This window comes from Borostomias antarcticus (genome assembly GCF_949987555.1).
Source record: "Borostomias antarcticus genome assembly, chromosome: 3".
Classification (NCBI taxonomy): Eukaryota; Metazoa; Chordata; class Actinopteri; order Stomiiformes; family Stomiidae; genus Borostomias; species Borostomias antarcticus.
The window spans coordinates 34,914,214-34,933,345 of record NC_140236.1 but is presented as its reverse complement, the minus strand read 5'-3'; the positions used below and the strand labels follow the sequence as shown (position 1 = coordinate 34,933,345).

At 47.0% G+C, this 19,132-nt stretch overlaps 1 protein-coding gene across 1 annotated transcript in view; it reads left to right on the top strand.

Moving 5' to 3' along the window:
* naaladl2 (N-acetylated alpha-linked acidic dipeptidase like 2) overlaps positions 1 to 19,132 on the top strand; it is a gene marked incomplete at both ends in the record, with an annotated part of 185,844 nt that overhangs the window by 106,801 nt on the left and 59,911 nt on the right. The window contains 3 exons of the mRNA XM_084436165.1: positions 4,547 to 4,639; positions 8,783 to 8,988; positions 10,047 to 10,175. Coding sequence (XP_084292291.1) covers positions 4,547 to 4,639; positions 8,783 to 8,988; positions 10,047 to 10,175 — 428 coding nt within the window. The remainder of the gene's footprint in view (positions 1 to 4,546; positions 4,640 to 8,782; positions 8,989 to 10,046; positions 10,176 to 19,132) is intronic.

Here is a 19,132-nt window from a genome sequence, read left to right as displayed (position 1 = left end):
CTCCTCCTCCTCCTCTCTTCCTCCTCCCTCTCTTCTCCCTCGTCCTCCTCCTCCTCTCTTCCTCCTCCCTCTCTTCTCCCTCATCCTCCTCCTCCTCTCTTCCTCCTCCCTCTCTTCTCCCTCGTCCTCCTCCTCCCCTCCTCCTCCTCCTCTTTCTCTCCTCTTCATCCTCCTCCCTGTCTCCCTCCTCCTCTTCCTCCTCTCCTCCTCATCCTCTCCCTCTCCCCCTCTCCCCCTCTTTTCTGCATCACAAGTCTGCAGAGGAAAGTGAGAAAACCATCTGAATCCTGACTGGCCCGCGGTATATCAGATCATTTCATTACCGGCCAGCGATGGTTGAGATATATACAGCATGTGGCCGTGAAGGACTTTGTTTATTGTTTATATCGTATTATTATATCTGCGAGCCCTTTCTATTGAATTGCACGACACTCCCTGTCTGTTACCGGCTCTGAAATGTGTTCGGGAACAACAACCCCATATGGCGGCATGTAGAAACCAGTCAGCCTGTACCCTTCACAGACCGACACCGCCATATGAAGTAGAGCAGTATCACCTCACCTTGATATTAAATAAAAACTCATTCTAAAAGCAATAACAAGACCAGGATATATAGTTTCAGAATAAAACGGCCCAATACTTTGTACACATCCTGTAGAAGACCCCATAGTCCCATGTTACTTATTCACCTGCAACCCCCCCTCATCCTGCTAGCCTATTTTTCATACGGGGTGTTATTGAGTGAAACGTCTCCTCGCCATGGTCGGCCTCACGTTTAATACACTGCTGTTAAAAGCACATGTTCATCCCGGGCTCTTTAGCCAGCGTGGTTTGTGTCGTTGTCAGAAGTGATGAATGGGTTACGTGAGCCTGAGAGAAACCACTGAATCTTTATACCGAATTAAATTACCGTGGTGGGGAGATAGAAGACGGCTCTGTCAACCGTGTTTGTGTCTTTGTGCTTGTCTGTGTGTGTTAGTGGTGTGTGCTTTTGTGTAGACAGTGTGTGTTGGTGTTGTGTGTGTGTGTGTGTGTGTGCGTGCCCGGTATCTATTTGTGTGTGTGCCAGAGTCGTCTAGCAGGCAATACTGGTGTTGCAGGCTTACATCCCAGTTCCAGTCCTCCAGTCCCCCAGTCCCCCAGTCCCAGTCCTCCAGTCCCCCAGTCCCAGTCCTCCAGTCCCCCAGTCCCAGTCCTCCAGTCCCCCAGTCCCCCAGTCCCCCAGTCTCCCAGTCCCAGTCCCCCAGTCCTCCAGTCCCCCAGTCCTCCAGTCCCCCAGTCCCCCAGTCCTCCAGTCCCCCAGTCCCTCAGTCTCCCAGTCCCCCAGTCCCCCAGTCCCCCAGTCCTCCAGTCCTCCAGTCCCCCAGTCCCCCAGTCCTCCAGTCCCCCAGTCCCTCAGTCTCCCAGTCCTCCAGTCCCCCAGTCCCCCAGTCCTCCAGTCCCCCAGTCCCCCAGTCCCCCAGTCCCCCAGTCCTCCAGTCCTCCAGTCCCCCAGTCCCCCAGTCCCCCAGTCTCCCAGTCCTAGTCCTAGTCCCCCAGTCCTCCAGTCCCCCAGTCCGATGCCTGATAGAATAGTAAAGGTACATTTATACTTCGTAGTACAACACTTTTGAAAGTGTCATCAGACTGAAATGACATCACTGTCGACACTTTTTTGTGCCAGACAGGGGTGTCTTGCACCCACCAAACTTTCTAATGTCGCAGATGCCGTCACTTTCGTTGCACAGCTCTGATTGGATAGCTAGATAGAAGGCACGTTCGTTGCCATGGATATGCTTTAGCTTCCTTGTTTTTTTTTGTTTTTTTTCGGTAAGCGGACATCCTAAAATAACAAAAGTGCATTTCCTCGTCCATCTCTCGCATCTGTTGAACAAGCAAGTACCCCCCTTGAATTTCTCTTTGAGTTGAGTGGACAAACCGACCACCTTCTCTTTCTTTTCCTCCTCTCTCTCAACAAAATCACATTTCAAATATCTCCTCCTCCTCTATAATCTCGTCTATTTCAGCCACCGGCCATCATGCGCTCAATGTAAACAATGTAACAGCCCCGATTTTGATGTTGTCATAGAGACAATCAGCCACACGTCTGCAAGTTACCATGGAAATGCTAAGTGTCGGTCGATTTTTTTTTCTGTCAACAGACATTTGTCGTACGACACTTGTCGACTGAGTATAAATTAGGCTTTAGAGGCCCTGCCCCAAGGCCAGTGCATCTGCCTTTTAAAAGAGAATTTACAATTCTGCCTTTGCTGGCACCTTTGAGGAAGGAAGAGGAGGAGACATGAATGAGGGAGGAGGAGGACATGTGAAGGAAGAAAGTGGGAGGTGAAGGAGGGGAGAAGAAAGGAAGGACAGAGGAGGGGAGAGGAGGTCCTTCAGGACCCCGGAGGGCCTTTCATCGTCTGTTGATTCGGCTGTGATTATTCATTCCCTCTCTCTGACCTCTCTGTTCTCTAATTGGCCCTTAGCTCACGCTGCAGAAACAAGGAACCTGCACACCCCCCTTCCCTCTCTCTCTCTCTCTCTCTCTCTCTCTCTCTCTCTCTACCGGTTTTGCTCTGACCCTCGCTTCCTGTTTCACCCTCTATCTCAGAAACAAGGAACCTTTACCTCATTCACTCTCTCTCTCTCTCTGTTCTCTCTCTCTCTCTCTCTCTCTCTCTCTCTGTCTCCCTCTCCATGTCTCTCTCTCTCTCTGTTCTCTCTCTTTGTTCTCTATGTCTCTCTTTCGATTCAATTTTCAATTCCAAGGTTGTTGGCATTGGTCCAGAGTCCAAGAGTAAAACTCAGGAGACTGGCAGTGGAGAGAGGGTTTGTAAGATGTGTAAATTTTCTATATCCTACTAACAATGTTGTATTTTTGTTGGTTGTAGGCAATGCTATTATTGTTTATGTACTGTATATAGTTAAGTGCCGAGACCAAGGACCACAACATAAATAAGTCTGACTTTTTTGTGCCTCCTAGACATTTTTATGATGCATGACTTTCTCTATCATGTATTTTAACTGCTAACTAATGAACTAAACTCAAGTATGAATGGGAAACATGTTTGCATTGCCAAAGCAAACATCATAAAAAATCACAAAAAATGTAAGAATCTAAATTCAAATAAGTGAGTGAAGTGAGTAAGTGTAATATTTACAAATGTATTTAATTAGGAAGTTGTGTTTGTAAAGCTTGTCTATTTGCAGAGATCATTGCGGTTCAGATACAAATAAAGGAATGTTGAATCTTGATAGTGCAGGGATACAGAGGGACGGACTGAGGGGTACAGATCTCTCTCTGTCTGTCTCTCTCTCTCTCTCTCTCTCTCTCTCTCTCTCTTTCTCTCTCTCTCTCTCTCTATATATATATATATATATATCTGTCTCTCTCTCTGTGTCTCTCTCTATCTCTCTGTTTCTCTCCCTCTGCGCCCCCCCCCCCCCCTCTCTCTCTCTCTCTCTCTCTCTCTCTCTCTCTCAGCCTCAGGGCTGGTCAGTCTCTGTTCCCAGCCCTGGTAAAGTCACACTCAGCATCGTGTGAAATAAGTGAAGTGGCCTGAAGAGAGAACCTATGATAGTTCATGAAAACAAATGAGAATCCTAACCGCTTGTAACCCTGAATAAATGTGCAGCTCAATAATGTCTTCAGGCCACGGCCTTCAGTGTGTGTGTAGAGCAACTGTGCAGTGGTTGGTCCACGTCGGGGATGTGGAGATCATTCAGAGCTGTGATGGATGTGCTGTGGACCGGCAGATTGTCTGTCTGAGGAGCCTCGTTACTAAGACCCCCCCCCCCCACCCTCGTGGAGCAGTAGTCTGGGGTCTGCCGGTGCAATGGAAGACCCCCCCACCATGCTGCCCCGGGAATGATTACCCCTGTCAACAAAACCATATCCATTTCATATAATCCACTTATACCTGCTCTCAGCTTGGAGTGTGTGTGTGTGTGAGAGAGAGAGAGAGAGAGAGTGTGTGTAGGTGTGTGTGCTTCTGTGAACATGTTTGTGTGTGTGTGTGTGCGTGTGTGTGTGTGCGTGCGTGTCATTTCCTCTGTCACTGTGAGTGGTTAAGGTTGGGGCATATGTGTGTGTGTGTGTGTGTGTGTGTGTGTGCGTGCGTGCGTGCGTGTGTGTGTGTGTGTGCGTGCGTGTGTGTGTGTTGTCACTGCGAGTGGTTGAGGGTGGGGAAAGGCAGATTAATGAAGATGAAAGCAGATCCTTCAGAGGAGGGAATAAGGTGTCGTACCATTAGGACTCCATTGTACCAGTTGATGGATACACACACCAGAGGTTAAGCAGACAAATGTATGACCTTTCTGTGCTCTGATGGTCTTTCAAAGATGCATTGCTCTTTTTTGTATGGTTTTCCAGACACAGGATTTCTAGTCTAGACTAGAAGCTCTTTCAATGAAGAATCTATTGACATGTCTTTGTGATCTACTGTAGGACTATACTGTCCCCTTATGTACTCAACTATGTAACTTCTGACACTTCCATTGTATGTATTTTGGTTTATGTGATGACTATCCTATGCATTTATGTTTTTCTGTGTCTGTTTTACAGAGAAAAAGAGGATTGTCTTAACCATCAGCTCTGGTTCGGAGTACAGGCCGGTGTACAACGTTGTTGGATACCTGAGAGGAAAAACCAACCCAGGTAGATGAAGTTATTTTTTCACCTGTATCAACTCTCTCTCAGGTAGCAGAGCGGGCTTATCTCTGGCACCTTTAAGAACCCAGAAGAGGTGTCTCGTAGGATTATCCTGCTTGACTACATGCTCCAAATTCTGAGCATGTGGTGAAGCAGGATAATCCTAGGAGAGACGCCTCCTCTGGGTTCTTATGCACCAATGCTCCAAATTCTGAGTTCAGCTTCTGCCTGGACTCAGGATCGTCTGGTTGCAGAGAATGGCCTTCTAATTACAACCCTCCCTCCCCGCCTGGGCAGGATTGAATCAATTACCCTGCTGCAGAGAGGGAGGAGGGGAGGAGGAGAGGAAGGAGGAGGAAGGGGAAGAGGAGAAGGAGAAGGGGAGGAGGAGGAAGAGAAGAGGGAGGAGGAGAGGGAGGAGGAGGGGAAGAGGAGGAGGAGGAGAGGAAGGAGGAGGAGAGGGAGGGGGAGGAGGAGGAGAGGGAGGAGGAGAAGAGAAAGAAGGAGGAAGGGGAGGAGGACGAGAAGGAGAGGGAGAAGGAGAAGGGGAGGAGGAGGAAGAGAAGAGGGAGGAGGAGGAGGGGAAGAGGAGGAGGAGGAGAGGGAGGAGGGGGAGGAGGAGAAGAAGAGAAAGGAGGAGGAGGAGTTGGGGAATGAAGTGGATGGAGAAGGAGGGGAAAGAAAAGTATATGAGGAGAAGGAGGAGGACTTGAAGGAGGAGGAGGCAGTCTGTCATAGTGTCCTTGACCCAATAGCTCAAAGCTCTGGGACACCTACCTGTCCTGTCTAACATTACCACCCTAGATTTATACATACTGATATTAGTAGGACATAATGGCCCACTAAAGCCCCTATTATGATCCACAAATCTCCTGGGGAGAATGTTTTTAACTGCTTGTTGGCGTTCGGTCATATGCCTTATCCTCCATTAACAGTTGTTAGGGGACAGCAGGAGTAGATGTTTTTAACTGTTGATTGACACTATCCCACAGACGTCCTTGTGACCTCGTTAGCTCCCACAGTAACCAGGAAGTCGGGTTCTTGAGTTCCGTTTCCAACCTCTGTTGTGTTCTTTCCCTCAATCACTCGGCTCCTAGCGAAGAACAGAGCTGAGCCTCTGGAGCCCTCCTCCGCGTACACCCGCCTTATTTCTCACACACGTTTTAAGCCCTCCACACACACACAGTTCCCTGGACATTACTGTGATATCCTACCCAGGGATGCTTTGGATTTTCAACATTCATACATGAGCCAAATGCCACAACTGTTCCCGTGTTGCGTCTTTACAAACGTGCCAATCCCGAGATGGAACGAGCAAGGGGCAGTCCAGCAGATGGTCTAGGCCGAGCGATCACAAAGCTTATTGTTACAAAAATATATACAGTATAACATTAACTAAATAGGCTCCAGGTGTTTCCTAAATTGTATGGTTCATATCAAGACATAATTTTTATTGCAGAAGGTGCCATTTATTTTAACAGCCATCACGACAGAAGCCCAAATGAAAGTCAGTCAAAGAAAAAATCTGTTAGCTAGTATTATTCTTAGAAGCTGAATATATATATATATATATATATATATATATATATATATATATATAGATCAAGACCTTAAGCCCACATTTTGCGATGCGGAGAGTAGCTTGACATGCGGAGCGCATTTGCCATGATGGGTCCATAAAAGTGTGTTTTAATTTTTTGGGGGGATTATTACCTACTAAAGATGATCATAATTAAATTAAATTATGTACCTAATGGCAGTGCATGCAATTAAATAATTTGGATAGATGGATCAGCCTTCAAAGGGCTGCATTTCCAAGGTATAGGAAAATATAGATCAGAGTGGAACCAGCCTACTGGGCCTATAGGCCTACATAATAATTCTAAATGAATATATCCTAATAGAATTATATAAAGAATAATGTATGCCTAATAATGAAATTAGTTACTTTGGAAATAGGCATTAGAGGGGAAAAAATGTGTCAGAAATTGTTGGTCAGAAAAAAAACTTCCAGTGGCGCCTAAAATCCCTAGTGTTTCGTCAGACTAACCTACCAGTAAGGTAACAGGTTCTGTTCACAACACATTACAGGGAATTATATTACGTCTTGACACAGGAAATTGGCTGTGCAGATTTCCTATGAATTCCTGTTCATTCATGCCCCCCTAACAGAATTCCCTTGAATTGAATGGAAAAGCTTAAATGTGTGAATGGGGTTTTAGTCTTTAGAAAGTGAGACAGAGTCCCGTAGAATGTGTGTTTGTGTGTGTTGTGGGGAGGTTGTGAGTGTATGTGTGTAAGCATGTGTATGTTTATTATTTCCTTTCTCTTCTCTCCTCCTCTCTCTCCTGTCCTCTTCTCTCTTCTCTCTTCTCTCTCCTCTCTCTCCTCTTCTCTCTCCTCTCTCCTCTCTCCTCTTCTCTCTCAATCAATCAATCAATCAATCAATTAATCAAAGCTTTATTTGTACAGCACATTTCATACCCAGAGGCTGTGTTGCCTCTGGGTATGAAATGTGCTATACAAATAAAGTTTTGCGCTTTACAGAGAACAAGGGAGGTGGGCATACGTCCCACCCCTACATATTCCAGAGGGAAGCAAAAAAACAGTAATCACCCGGGGGTCAGATAAGTGAGCTGTAAAAATTCTTCCCTGACCCCTCTCAACAAGACAATCGAGCAAGCTCCAGGAGTATGTTTGTCTACTGGCTAAGAACATTTATAAAGCAATACATTACATTAAATTACATTTTACGAGTAAGAGAGGCTAAACAAGCATCATAGTGTTTGATATGGCCCAGGCCTAAAGCCGGAAGTGGGCTGGTGTATGTCTGTGTGTATGTGTGTGTGTGTTAATTAAATGCTACGACATCCACAGCAGACATGGGTATCTATCGGACTCCGGGAGGTCTGCTGGTGACAGTGGGTCATCCACTGGACCTGGTTAGAAGATAGGAGGGAGAGAGAGAGGCACTAGGGAGAGGGAAGGCAGAAAAGGGTTAGACGCACACAGAGCCATAAAAACCACACAGATATTTAAAACAGGCAACCTGGAGCAAGCTCCTGGAATATATTTGTCTAACGGCTAAGAACATTTAAAGAGCAATAAATTACATTAAATTAAATTTTCAGAGCAAGAAAGGCTAAGAGCATCAGGTCCAGGCCTAAGTCAGATGTGGACTGATGTGTGTCTGTGTGTACGTGTATTTGTGTGTGTGTGTGTTAACTAAATATTACGACATCCACAGCTGACACGGGGGTATCTATTGGACTCAGGGTGGTCTGCGGGCGACAGTGGGGCATCCACTGGACCTGGTTGGAAGGTAGGAGGGAGAGAGGCAGAAAACGATTAGTAGCATGCTGAGCCATTGAAGCAACACAGCTGTCAGAACAGAACAAGCCTGTTTCAGGGTAACCAGCTTCTGTACACTACTTGATATACAAACAGTGCATAGCAGGATAAACACCAATGTATACAGAGGATTCACAGGTAGGTTTTAGGCGGCCTTTCTATGTCTCAAGGTCCTGGCTAGTGATTGTAGGCTAGGTCGAAAAGGTACGTCTTGAGGTCTCGCTTGAAGACCTCCGTTGTTTCGGCCCTTCTTAGGCACTCCGGCAGGGTGTTCAAGAGATTGGGGGCATAGAAACTAAAAGCTGCCTCTCCGTGTTTCTTGGTCCTGGCTTTTGGAACTATTAAAAGTTCAGTACCTCTCCTCTCTCCTCTTCTCTCTCCTCTCATCTCCTCTCTCTCATCTCCTCTTTCTCTCCTCCCGTCTTCTTTCTCTCCTCTCATCTCCTCTATCTCTCCTCTCAACAATAGCAATGAGTGGGGGTCACATTCTCAAGATACAAACAATTGTTGTGTCTTTTGTGTGTCTGTTTGTGTGTATGTATATGTGTGTGTATGTGTGTGTGTGTGTGTTCGCGTGTGTGATAATATGACGTATATTGCTGGGGAGATTGCTGGGGAGGTGTGTGTGTGTGTGTGTGTGTGTGTGTGTGTGTGTGCGCGCTGTGTGGTCACTCACTGTCCCTCAAAGTGTGACAATTGAAGACATTATGAAGCTAGACTGCTGCTCTCGCTCTTAACTCTCTCTCTCCTCTCTCTCTCAACTCTCTCGCTCAACTCTCTCTCTCCTGTCTCACGCAGATCGATACGTGTTGGTTGGCAGTCGTCATGACAGCTGGCATCGGGGGTCTGCGGCCGACTGGCGCGGCGGCTCGGCCATCATGACTCAGCTCATCGCCACGGTGACGGAGCAGGCGCGGCGCGGCTGGGCGCCGGACCGTACCACCGTGTTCTGCTCCTGGGGGGGGTCAGCACTCGGCAACATCGGCTCCTTCGAATGGGGAGAGGTACGGTACAGCCCCGGCAGGAGCAACCTGCGTTCAGCTCAGTGCGCCTGGCTCAAGGGCACAACGGTAGCCTGACTGTCAGAAACTTTTTGGAAAAGGGCGGGCACTTTCCAAAAATACTTGGCAGGTGATTGGGTGAACCATCTGTCTATCACCGTCTACCACGTGCTAACCTCAATACGCTATCATCACACCTGTAAACCCCTGTTTGCATTTCAAATCATATAACTAACGCCGATTGGCGTGATCGCTTTCTGATCTGACACAAGCGGATCTCTATGGAGAGCGTCCGGAGTGATTTACAGTGTACGAGAGAAACCGAACGTGAGCTCGCGAGATCAGGATGGTGTCCCGAGGCTAGCATAGCCGCGGTGGCTGGAGAAAATTCTCCCACCATCATCATCATCTCTGAATGATTTCTCTCTGAACAGCCACCTTTCCAGTTGCTGCCCCCCCCCCCCCCACACTAACGCCAATGTGACTATACCCCCCGCCCCCCGGGGATCAAACCCGCTGTGTTGCTGGGTCAGTATTAGCAGTGCTGTGTCTACCCTGGAGAGCCAGATGCAGGAGCAGGTTGAACAGGAGGTCAGGTGTGTTTACTTAGCGTGCTGACCTCAGCCCACCTCCTGGGGGAGGCTTGCAGAACCTGGGGCCGGTATAAGAACCAGGAGAAGGAAATAGACTCGGCCGCCCGACTTTTTAAGGCTCCACTAATCCAGAAACTGTTTTTTCAGCATTTTTGAAATGTATTATCTACTGTACTGTAGGAAGAAAAATGTTTCTCTCTGGTTGGAAATAACAGGTCGTTTACTGTTCGCGCTCCTTTAATGTGACTCTAATGAAGACGATAATTCCATTCTGTTTGCACGTGTATGTTTGTGTTTGTGTGTGTGTGTGTGTGTGTGTGTGTGTGTGTGCGTGTGTGTGTGTGTGTGTATATGTATGTGTGTGTGTGTGTCCGTGCGCGTGTGTGTGCGTGTGCGTGTGCGTGTGTGTGCGTGTGTGTGTGTGTGTGTGCGTGTGTGTGTGTGTGTGTGTGTGTGTGTGTGTTGCAGGAGTACCGGGTTGTGCTGCAGAGCAACGCTGTGGCCTACGTCAGTCTGGACAGTCCGGTCAGGGGCACAGAGACCCTGCAATCCACCTCCTCCCCCTCCCTCCTCCAACTCACCTCGGACATCCAGAAGGTACAGTAGACACTACAACAACACTGCCCTCTACACAACACTACACACTCTCTACACAACTCTCACACTACCACAACAGCCCTGTACCAAAAAAACTCTCTACACACTATCTACACATCTCTACACAACTCTCTACACACTACCACACCAGCCCTGTACTACACAACTCTCTACACACTATCTACACATCTCTACACAACTCTCTACACACTACCACAACAGCCCTGTACCACATAACTGTCTACACACGCTACACAACTCTCTACACACTACCACAACAGCCCTGTACTACACAACTCTCTACACAACTCTACACACTCTACACAACTCTCTACACACTACCACAACAGCCCTGTACCACAGAACTCTCTACACAACTCTACACACTCTACACAACTCTCTACACACTACCACAACAGCCCTGTACTACACAACTCTTTACACAATATCTACACAACTCTCTACACACTACCACAACAGCCCTGTGCTACACAACTCTCTACACAACTCTACACACTCTACACAACTCTCTACACACTACCACAACAGCCCTGTACTACACAACTCTCTACACAATTTCTACACGACTCTCTACACACTACCACAACAGCCCTGTACCACATAACTCTCTACACAATATCTACACAACTCTCTACACACTATCACAACAGCCCTGTACTACACAACTCTCTACACAACTCTACACACTCTACACAACTATCTACACACTACAACAACAGCCCTGTACTACACAACTCTACACACTCTCCACACAGCTCTACACAACTCTCTACACACTACCACAACACCCCTGCACTATACAACTCTCTACACAACTCTACACGCTCTACACAACTCTCTACACACTACAACAACAGCCCTGCACTACACAACTCTCTACACAACTCTACACACTCTACACAACTCTCTACACACTACAACAACAGCCCTGCACTACACAGCTCTCTACACAACTCTACACACTCTACACAACTCTCTACACACTACAACAACAGCCCTGCACTACACAACTCTCTGCACAACTCTACACAACTCTACACAACTCTCTACACACTACCACAACAGCCCTGTACTACACAATTCTCTACAACACCTCAATACCTCAGTTCCTCAATCCCACCATACCACAATACCTCTGTCCTGCAATAAGTCAATACAGCAATACCATAATACCTCATTACAGCAATACATCGATACCGCAATACCACAATACTATTATACCACAATACCTCAATATCACAATAGTACAATACCACAATAGTACAATACCACAATACTATTATAACACAATACCTCAATACCAGAATAGTACAATACCACAAAACTATTATACCACAATACCTCAATACCACAATAGTACAATACCACAATACCTCAATACCACAATACCTCAATACCACAATAAATGAATTAATTCCAAACCTCTGAGGAATGATTTGTGTTTCTTCTCCAACTCCGTGTAAACGACATCCCAGAGGGGCATCTCAGTGACGCAGCGTGCTAGCCTACTCTGTAATCTCACACTGAACAATGGAGTGACTGAGTTGAGTTATCACCGCCCTCCATCCTGGGACATCTCACCAGCTAGGAGCTCCGAGCCTGGATATCCAGCTAGAGAGACCGCATGGCTGAGAAACTGCAGCACTAGGGAAGAGCAGAAAAGACCATTATCTCCGAACGTCATGATCACACAACACGGTTAACGTGTCGGAGAAAGAGGGAGGTTGAGAGAGAAGTAGAGAGAGAGAGAAACAGAGTGGTAGAGAGAAAGAAAGAGAGAAAAGGAGAGAGAGGTAGAGAGAGAGGCCGATGGAGATACAGTAGGGTGATAACTCTAGCCAAAGAAGATGTTCTTATTCTCTATTACTGGAGTATTAGGTTAGGATTAGTATTAGGTTAGTATTAGTATAAGCCTGAAATATTATTTAACATAATTTACTATTTAAAAATGTATATTCATATTCAAATCCATATTCATGCCAGAGATTGAGCTCCCCTCTCCTACTCTCCTCCTCTTCTCCTCTCTTCTCCTCCTCTTCTGTCCTCTCCTCCTTTCCTTTCCTCTCCTCCTCTCCTTTCCTTCCCTCGTCTCCTCTCCTGTCCTCTCCTCCGCCCCTCCCCTCCTCTCCTCTCCTTAATTGTCCATTCAGCTCAGGCAGCATGTCTGGATGGCTCCAATATCTCTGTTCATCTTCTCAAGTAGACATTCTTTCTTCTATTCTTTTTCTCCTCTCCTCTCTTCTCCCTAATCGTCCATTCATCTGAGGCGTGTCTTTATGGCTCCAATCTCTGTTCATCTTCTCTAGCAGCTCTACCGAGGGCCCCAGGTTGGCTCAGGGGCCTCAGCTCTGCGAGACACCTCTAAACACATAATAAATCATGTTTGCGCAGCAGTGGTAATACCACTACTTATCTTACTCTGCCAGCTGTCTTCAAAGGCGAGACGCCACCAGGCTGACGTCTTCCAGCGGCTGCTCAGGAACCAATTAGAACAGGGACCAGTGGCGACGTACAGTATGAAACCAACAGAGAGACTTTCGTCATTTAATATCGTGATAGCAATATGCTGGAGCAATTGTATGTGTGTCTGTTTTTTTTTGTAGCGTTTTGGGTCTATTCTCGAACCCGACCGTTTGGCGGGCCGGATGCGTATGACTGAGGAGCGGTGTCAGACTCTTCTAATGTTCCCTCCTGGAAGCACCAGCAGCCTGTCTGGCATCCGGGCCCCACCAGACCTCGGTGTGGCGGTGTGTGAGGAAGGGCCTCGGTGCCGTTGTGCTGGGAGCCGTTCGCTCTGAAGTGTGGCGCTATCGCACGTGTGCTCCGTCATCCTGACATGACCCAGCAGCTCCTGAAGAGTTCACGTCGCAGTTTACCCAGGAGAACTCTCCGTAGACTCACCACCGTGACGGTGATAGCGTGGGTTAGTTGAGGGACCCGCTGCTGCTCAGTGGCGTTCCCAGAGTCAGATGTGTTTGCAGCTTCTTTAAGACACAGCCTCCCTACAAGGCAGTAACAGCAGTAGCAAAGTATAGAGTTGCATACTGGTTACTGGAAGTGTGCTTCCCTCAGAAATTGCTTTCCGGCATGCATTCTGGCATTGGGACAGGGGTTCCCATGAAGGGGTGGTCCTGGTTTAACTATTTCCTTCATGCCGTGACTGTTTTAATACAGTCCCTGGATGCTGGGTCACATAAGCAATAAACCCTGCCTGGACATGCTCTAGCGGTCTGATAGTTGATCCCTGTTAAACTGCGATAATCCCCCTGGAAACCATCTATTGCATTGCAGCGGTGTATAAGTGAGCGAGTGAGAGAGAGAGAGAGAGAGAGAGAGAGAGAGGGGGAGAGAGAGAGAGAGAGAGAGAGAGAGAGAGATTTTCTCAGGTGATAGCTGGTCTAACTAGATATCCTAGTGCAGCTGATCCTATCCAAGATATTGCAAGAATAAAAGCAAAATCAAGAGCATAATTCCAATAACAATGGATGACCCAAGCCATCATCTTTTATTCATGTCTTCTGAAATATACATATATAGTACCTGCATGGCTGCATGCATAGTTTTATCTGTACGTTGCTGTTGATAGCCTGCCTGCCCTGGTGTCAACAGGCTTTTAAGGAGTTGGTACCATGTTTCTGAGGAGTTGGTGTTGTGTTTCTGAGGAGTTGGTACCATGTTTCTGAGGAGTTGGTACCATGTTTCTGAGGAGTTGGTACCATGTTTCTGAGGAGTTGGTACCGTGTTTCTGAGGAGTTGGGGCTGTGTTTCTGAGGAGTTGGTACCATGTTTCTGAGGAGTTGGTACCGTGTTTCTGAGGAGTTGGTACCATGTTTCTGAGGAGTTGGTGCCGTGTTTCTGAGGAGTTGGTACCGTGTAGTGAAGCAGCAACCGTGAGTAAATGTCCAATCCCTTCTTAAACTCAGGCATAAACAACCGCTATTGACAGTGACAGTATTCTGATGCAAAATTAATTTAGCGTCAAGTAGTCTGACTCCTGATCCTTGTGGAGAAGTAGCTTCGGATTAGTGAAAAGGCACTCACTTTCCAAACGGCCCCAGCGAAAGAGAGGTCTGCATTCAGACAGGACATTCAATCTGCAATCCAGCTAGTCCAATCAGAGCAACAACAGGTGCTCACGCCCACAATATGGAGGTCCAAAACAGCTGTCCGGCGTGTGGTGTAGGCCTCATTATCATAGGGTGAAGGCTGGCAGAATCTGCAAAATAATACTTTGTGGATCAGGTCGTGCTACTGTACCTTTGGCGTGTTTATAGATGTGGGATACATTTTTTAATCGCTATTGTTCTTTTTAGGTCACCATTGAGCAGAAGGAGATCCCAGCAGACATGGTGCAAATATGGGTGGGGGGGCGTACAAGAGATTTATGAGTTGTTCCACATAAAATCGTCGAGAAAAGCAATGAACAGCATTCACAATGAATTATCTGTGTGTGTGTTTATAGCCGCGGTGTCCAACGTGGTGCTTTGGTTGGGGATCATTATGTGTGAATTACGACAGGGGGATTGTATAGAAACACATTGTTTAGCTTCCTGCCCATGAATCTACATCATCACAGGACTTTTTTACCATCTTGATTTATTTATGTGTCCATGAATTCACACATTTTATCACTATTTCACACCAGCCACAAAACACAACAGCAGTATGGGTGCCGTGCGGCAGATGTCACCGCCCGCCCAAAAATATTGTCGCTATCATCACCATTTATGATGATTGTTCGGAGGCGCCAACACAACCTTGAGCATAATGCTTTACAACGCCAGAGGGGGAAAAGCCGGTCTTTACTGAACATACGTTGTTACCAGGCTGAGCGACAGTCCCATTGGTCGTCTTACTTTATGACTGAAGGCTGCGGTATGACACGGCACAATGACATCATCGTCCTGACGCCTCCCGGTGTGGCCTGGACCCCGGCTGGATGAGACGTGTATGATGTGCTGCCAGGGATATGAACATTAAGGGCTATTAGACAAGAAAGGCATATTTGAAAATGGAAATTCAGCTTGACGTTCGCCTGAATGATTCCAATTTTCTCCCATTCCAGACGTCTGTCATGTGGATATAAGAGGAGGGACGGCCTGGAGAAGCCATTAGGAGGGAGGGAGGGAGGGAGGGAGGGAGGGAGGGAGAGAGAGAGAGAGAAATAGAGAGAGAGAGAAATAGAGAGAGAGAGAAATGGGAGAATAGAGGAGACGAGATAAATGTTTTCACTATTCATATTATCAGCCACTTACATTGACATAGCCTATTAACACACACACACAAATACTTGATTCCACAAATTTTATTACAACAGCAGAAAATGAAATATAATAGGGCTAGACAATTCAAGTACATAATTTAACAACACATAGCATCTCCTCCACACGGCTAAGCTGACTATGGCAGCTGAAACAGAGCAATATTTAAGTTGTATGTCTTCACTTTTTCCTCATGCCAGCAATGTTCAGACCACTCCTGGTGTACTTATATACATGGCCCAGGCTTCCAAATGAGAATGCAGTTTACATCTGTACCCTAAGTTGGTTATAATTTCAAATGGAATATTTATCTTTGAAAGCCTGGTCCATGTTGAAAACATTCTACAATGTTCAGGATCAGGACCTCCTTGCGACTGATATCTAGCCTGGCGTTGCCAGCCTGATATCGCGAGCTCACATTCAATTTAACTCTGCAGATCAGTGTGGACATCCAACTGTTCTAACAGAATCCGCTCGAACAGAAAATTGTTCTCGCCAATCACAACCATTTATCTAATATGGGGCGGGTAATAAGATGACGGAACAGAGGAGCGCCATAGAGGCATTTTTGCTGATTGGTTGTAGGTCTTTCCAGAGGCTTTTTGGTCTACGCTCGTTGGTAACGCCCCTTGGGAATCAGAAAGCAACTGAGAGTTTCCAGACCCTTCTTCATTTTACAAATTGGGTCTGGTGAAGCCAGGCTAACTGATATCAACAAAACAAGATGTATTGGGGACGCTAGTAAAGACACGTGTAATTAAACCATTCTGATGGCACTCTTGACTGTTTATACATTGCTTCACTGGAGGGTAAAATATTTTGTACTCAATTATCTATGTCCACTATATTATTATAATACATGCAATGGATTCCACATGTTGCTCGGAATCATGCTGGTTTAAACAAAGTGGATTATGAATATCCGGGTACCAGATTGACTTTTTTTGGGGGGGATTATATTTTGTTTAAAACATCCTCACCATTGGCAGCATTTTTATACAATTTTGCCATCTAGAACACAGTCCCACACCAACCCTGCTATCTAGAACACAGTCCCACACAAACCTTGCTATCTAGAACACAGTCCCACACCAACCCTGCTATCTAGAACACAGTCCAACACAAACCCTGCTATCTAGAACACAGTCCCAACCAACCCTGCTATCTAGAACACAGTCCCACACCAACCCTGCTATCTAGAACACAGTCCCACACCAACCCTGCTATCTAGAACACAGTCCCACACCAACCCTGCTATCTAGAACACAGTCCCACACCAACCCTGCTATCTAGAACACAGTCCCACACCAACCCTGCTATCTAGAACACAGTCCCACACCAAGCCTGCTATCTAGAACACAGTCCCACACCAACCCTGCTATCTAGAACACAGTCCCACACCAACCCTGCTATCTAGAACACAGTCCCACACCAACCCTGCTATCTAGAACACAGTCCCAACCAACCCTGCTATCTAGAACACAGTCCCAACCAACCCTGCTATCTAGAACACAGTCCCACACCAACCCTGCTATCTAGAACACAGTCCCACACCAACCTTGATATCTATATATAAATACATACAAACATACACAAGAATAAATACATGCAAACATACAGAAATACACAAGAATAAATACATGCAAACATACAGAAATGCACAAGCTCAATATGGAACAATACTTGAGAACAGCAAAGATAAATACATAAACAGAAAGTCAACTAGCGTTTATGTATTTATCTTCGCTGTCTCACGCACACACACTCATACGCGCACCCACACTCACACACACACACACACACACACACACACACACACACACACACACCCACCCACACACACACACACACACACACACACACACACACACACCAGCATTGCACCTTGGCATGTTTTATAACCCATGTAGGCTATCAATTAGCCCACAATCAATAAACTTTTGCTAGTAAACCAGCCTAGCCGACAAATTTCTGCAGGGTCTTTCTCTTGTTCCCCTCCCCTCCTTCTCTCTCTCTCTCTCACTCTGTATTGCTCTCTCTCTCTCGCTCTTTTTCTCTCTCTCTCTGAGTCAGTCATTTTAGCAAATGCAATTTCCAAAGATCTCCTCCCATGAAGTGAATTACAGAATATGCACACTATGCACTGTATTGTCAGTGGATGCCAGTGTTATTCCAGCAGTGGCTCTCAACAAAGTATTAACCTTCATCGAAAAACCTTCCACTAGCAATCTCAGCTTGGTGTGTGTGTCTGTGTCTGTGTGGATGCATGCATGCATGTGTGTATTTCAGTCGAGGTCACTTTAGTCAAAATTGACCCAGTTATTTTGCATGCAGCAAATACAGCTTATGAAATTTTGGCGGTGTGCTCTGTTTCGGGGGGCCCCCCGCCTTCCACAGCATGTGGAAAGCGCAATAGTAGGGGGAGGCGAAATCTAGATGTCCCCCCCCTCTGGGCCAGCTTGGCCCAGAGTGCCGGAAGAGGGAACGGCATCGATTTAGCCCCCTGCCTCTATGACGATCAGAGTGGGCTGCGATCGGGAAGTCGCTCGGAGGTAACTCAGCCCACTAGGACCGCCAAAGAGAGCCACAGGGGGATCGCTGTACATTATAGGCCCCGGCCTCCACGGGCCGGCGTTTCGTGGAGTTCCGGAGGAGTACAGCCTAAAGCCTCTGCCTCCATGGCGACCGGAGGGACCGCTAGGATGGCCCTTCGGAGATGTTTCGACCCACAATCACTATGGAGAGCCACAGAGACTAAGCAAGTCGAGTCCCCGGTTTCCACTAGCCGATGCATAGTTGAATACCAGAAGAATGCGGTAAATACCCCCCAAAATTAACACGCACCACAGCGCAGAGGCCCTCATGCCACATGAAGGGGTTGGTGGAGAGCGCTCTGACTACGATGGGCAAGCCAATTGCAGCCTGTAAGAACCCGAATAGCCAGCAGGGGGAGCCCATACCAACAAACATGCTGTTTCACCAAGCCCTCAGGGTTCGAACTCAAAAGTGAAGGCCTACCGAACCACGCCATCCTGGCAAACCCCGCGCCGCACCATGAATGCCCGGCGACCCCCGCACCGACGCAGCCGCACTCCTCTCAGAAAAGCACGACTGCGCACGCACGAAAGCCACCGGACAGACGCCAGACGACGCGGAACCGCCGAGACGGCACGGCCCAACGCGCCCCCACCTCCGAACCAGTCAGTGAATGGAATTCTATTAATACATCCATGTGTTTCACGCAACAATTACTCTATGCCTTTATATAATAAGTGCTAAATTTGCACAACCACGACAGCATGTTTATCACTTCCAAACGTCTCTTACTTACTGAAATTTGCCAGTTTGCACAAATCTCGCTTTGATTCATTCTTGTCTGGGCCCCCCTCTCCCCTGATGGCCAAGATTCTCTTCACCCCCTCAATCCTCTCCCTCTGCTCCTCAGAGCACATTGGACCGCTATCTTCCTTTACTGGTAGCTCAGGCTAACAATAGACATTTTCACTAGAATTCTGTTGCTATTGGAATAGGTTGCTGTTGGTTTACTTTCTCTCAGATATCAACCATTGCAACAAGAAACACAAAAGGGTCATTTAGAGAATGTTTGTTGGCAGTTTGAAAAGGTTTATGGGCATTGGGTAAGTACAAGGAAAATATGTTTCTAATCCATTAACA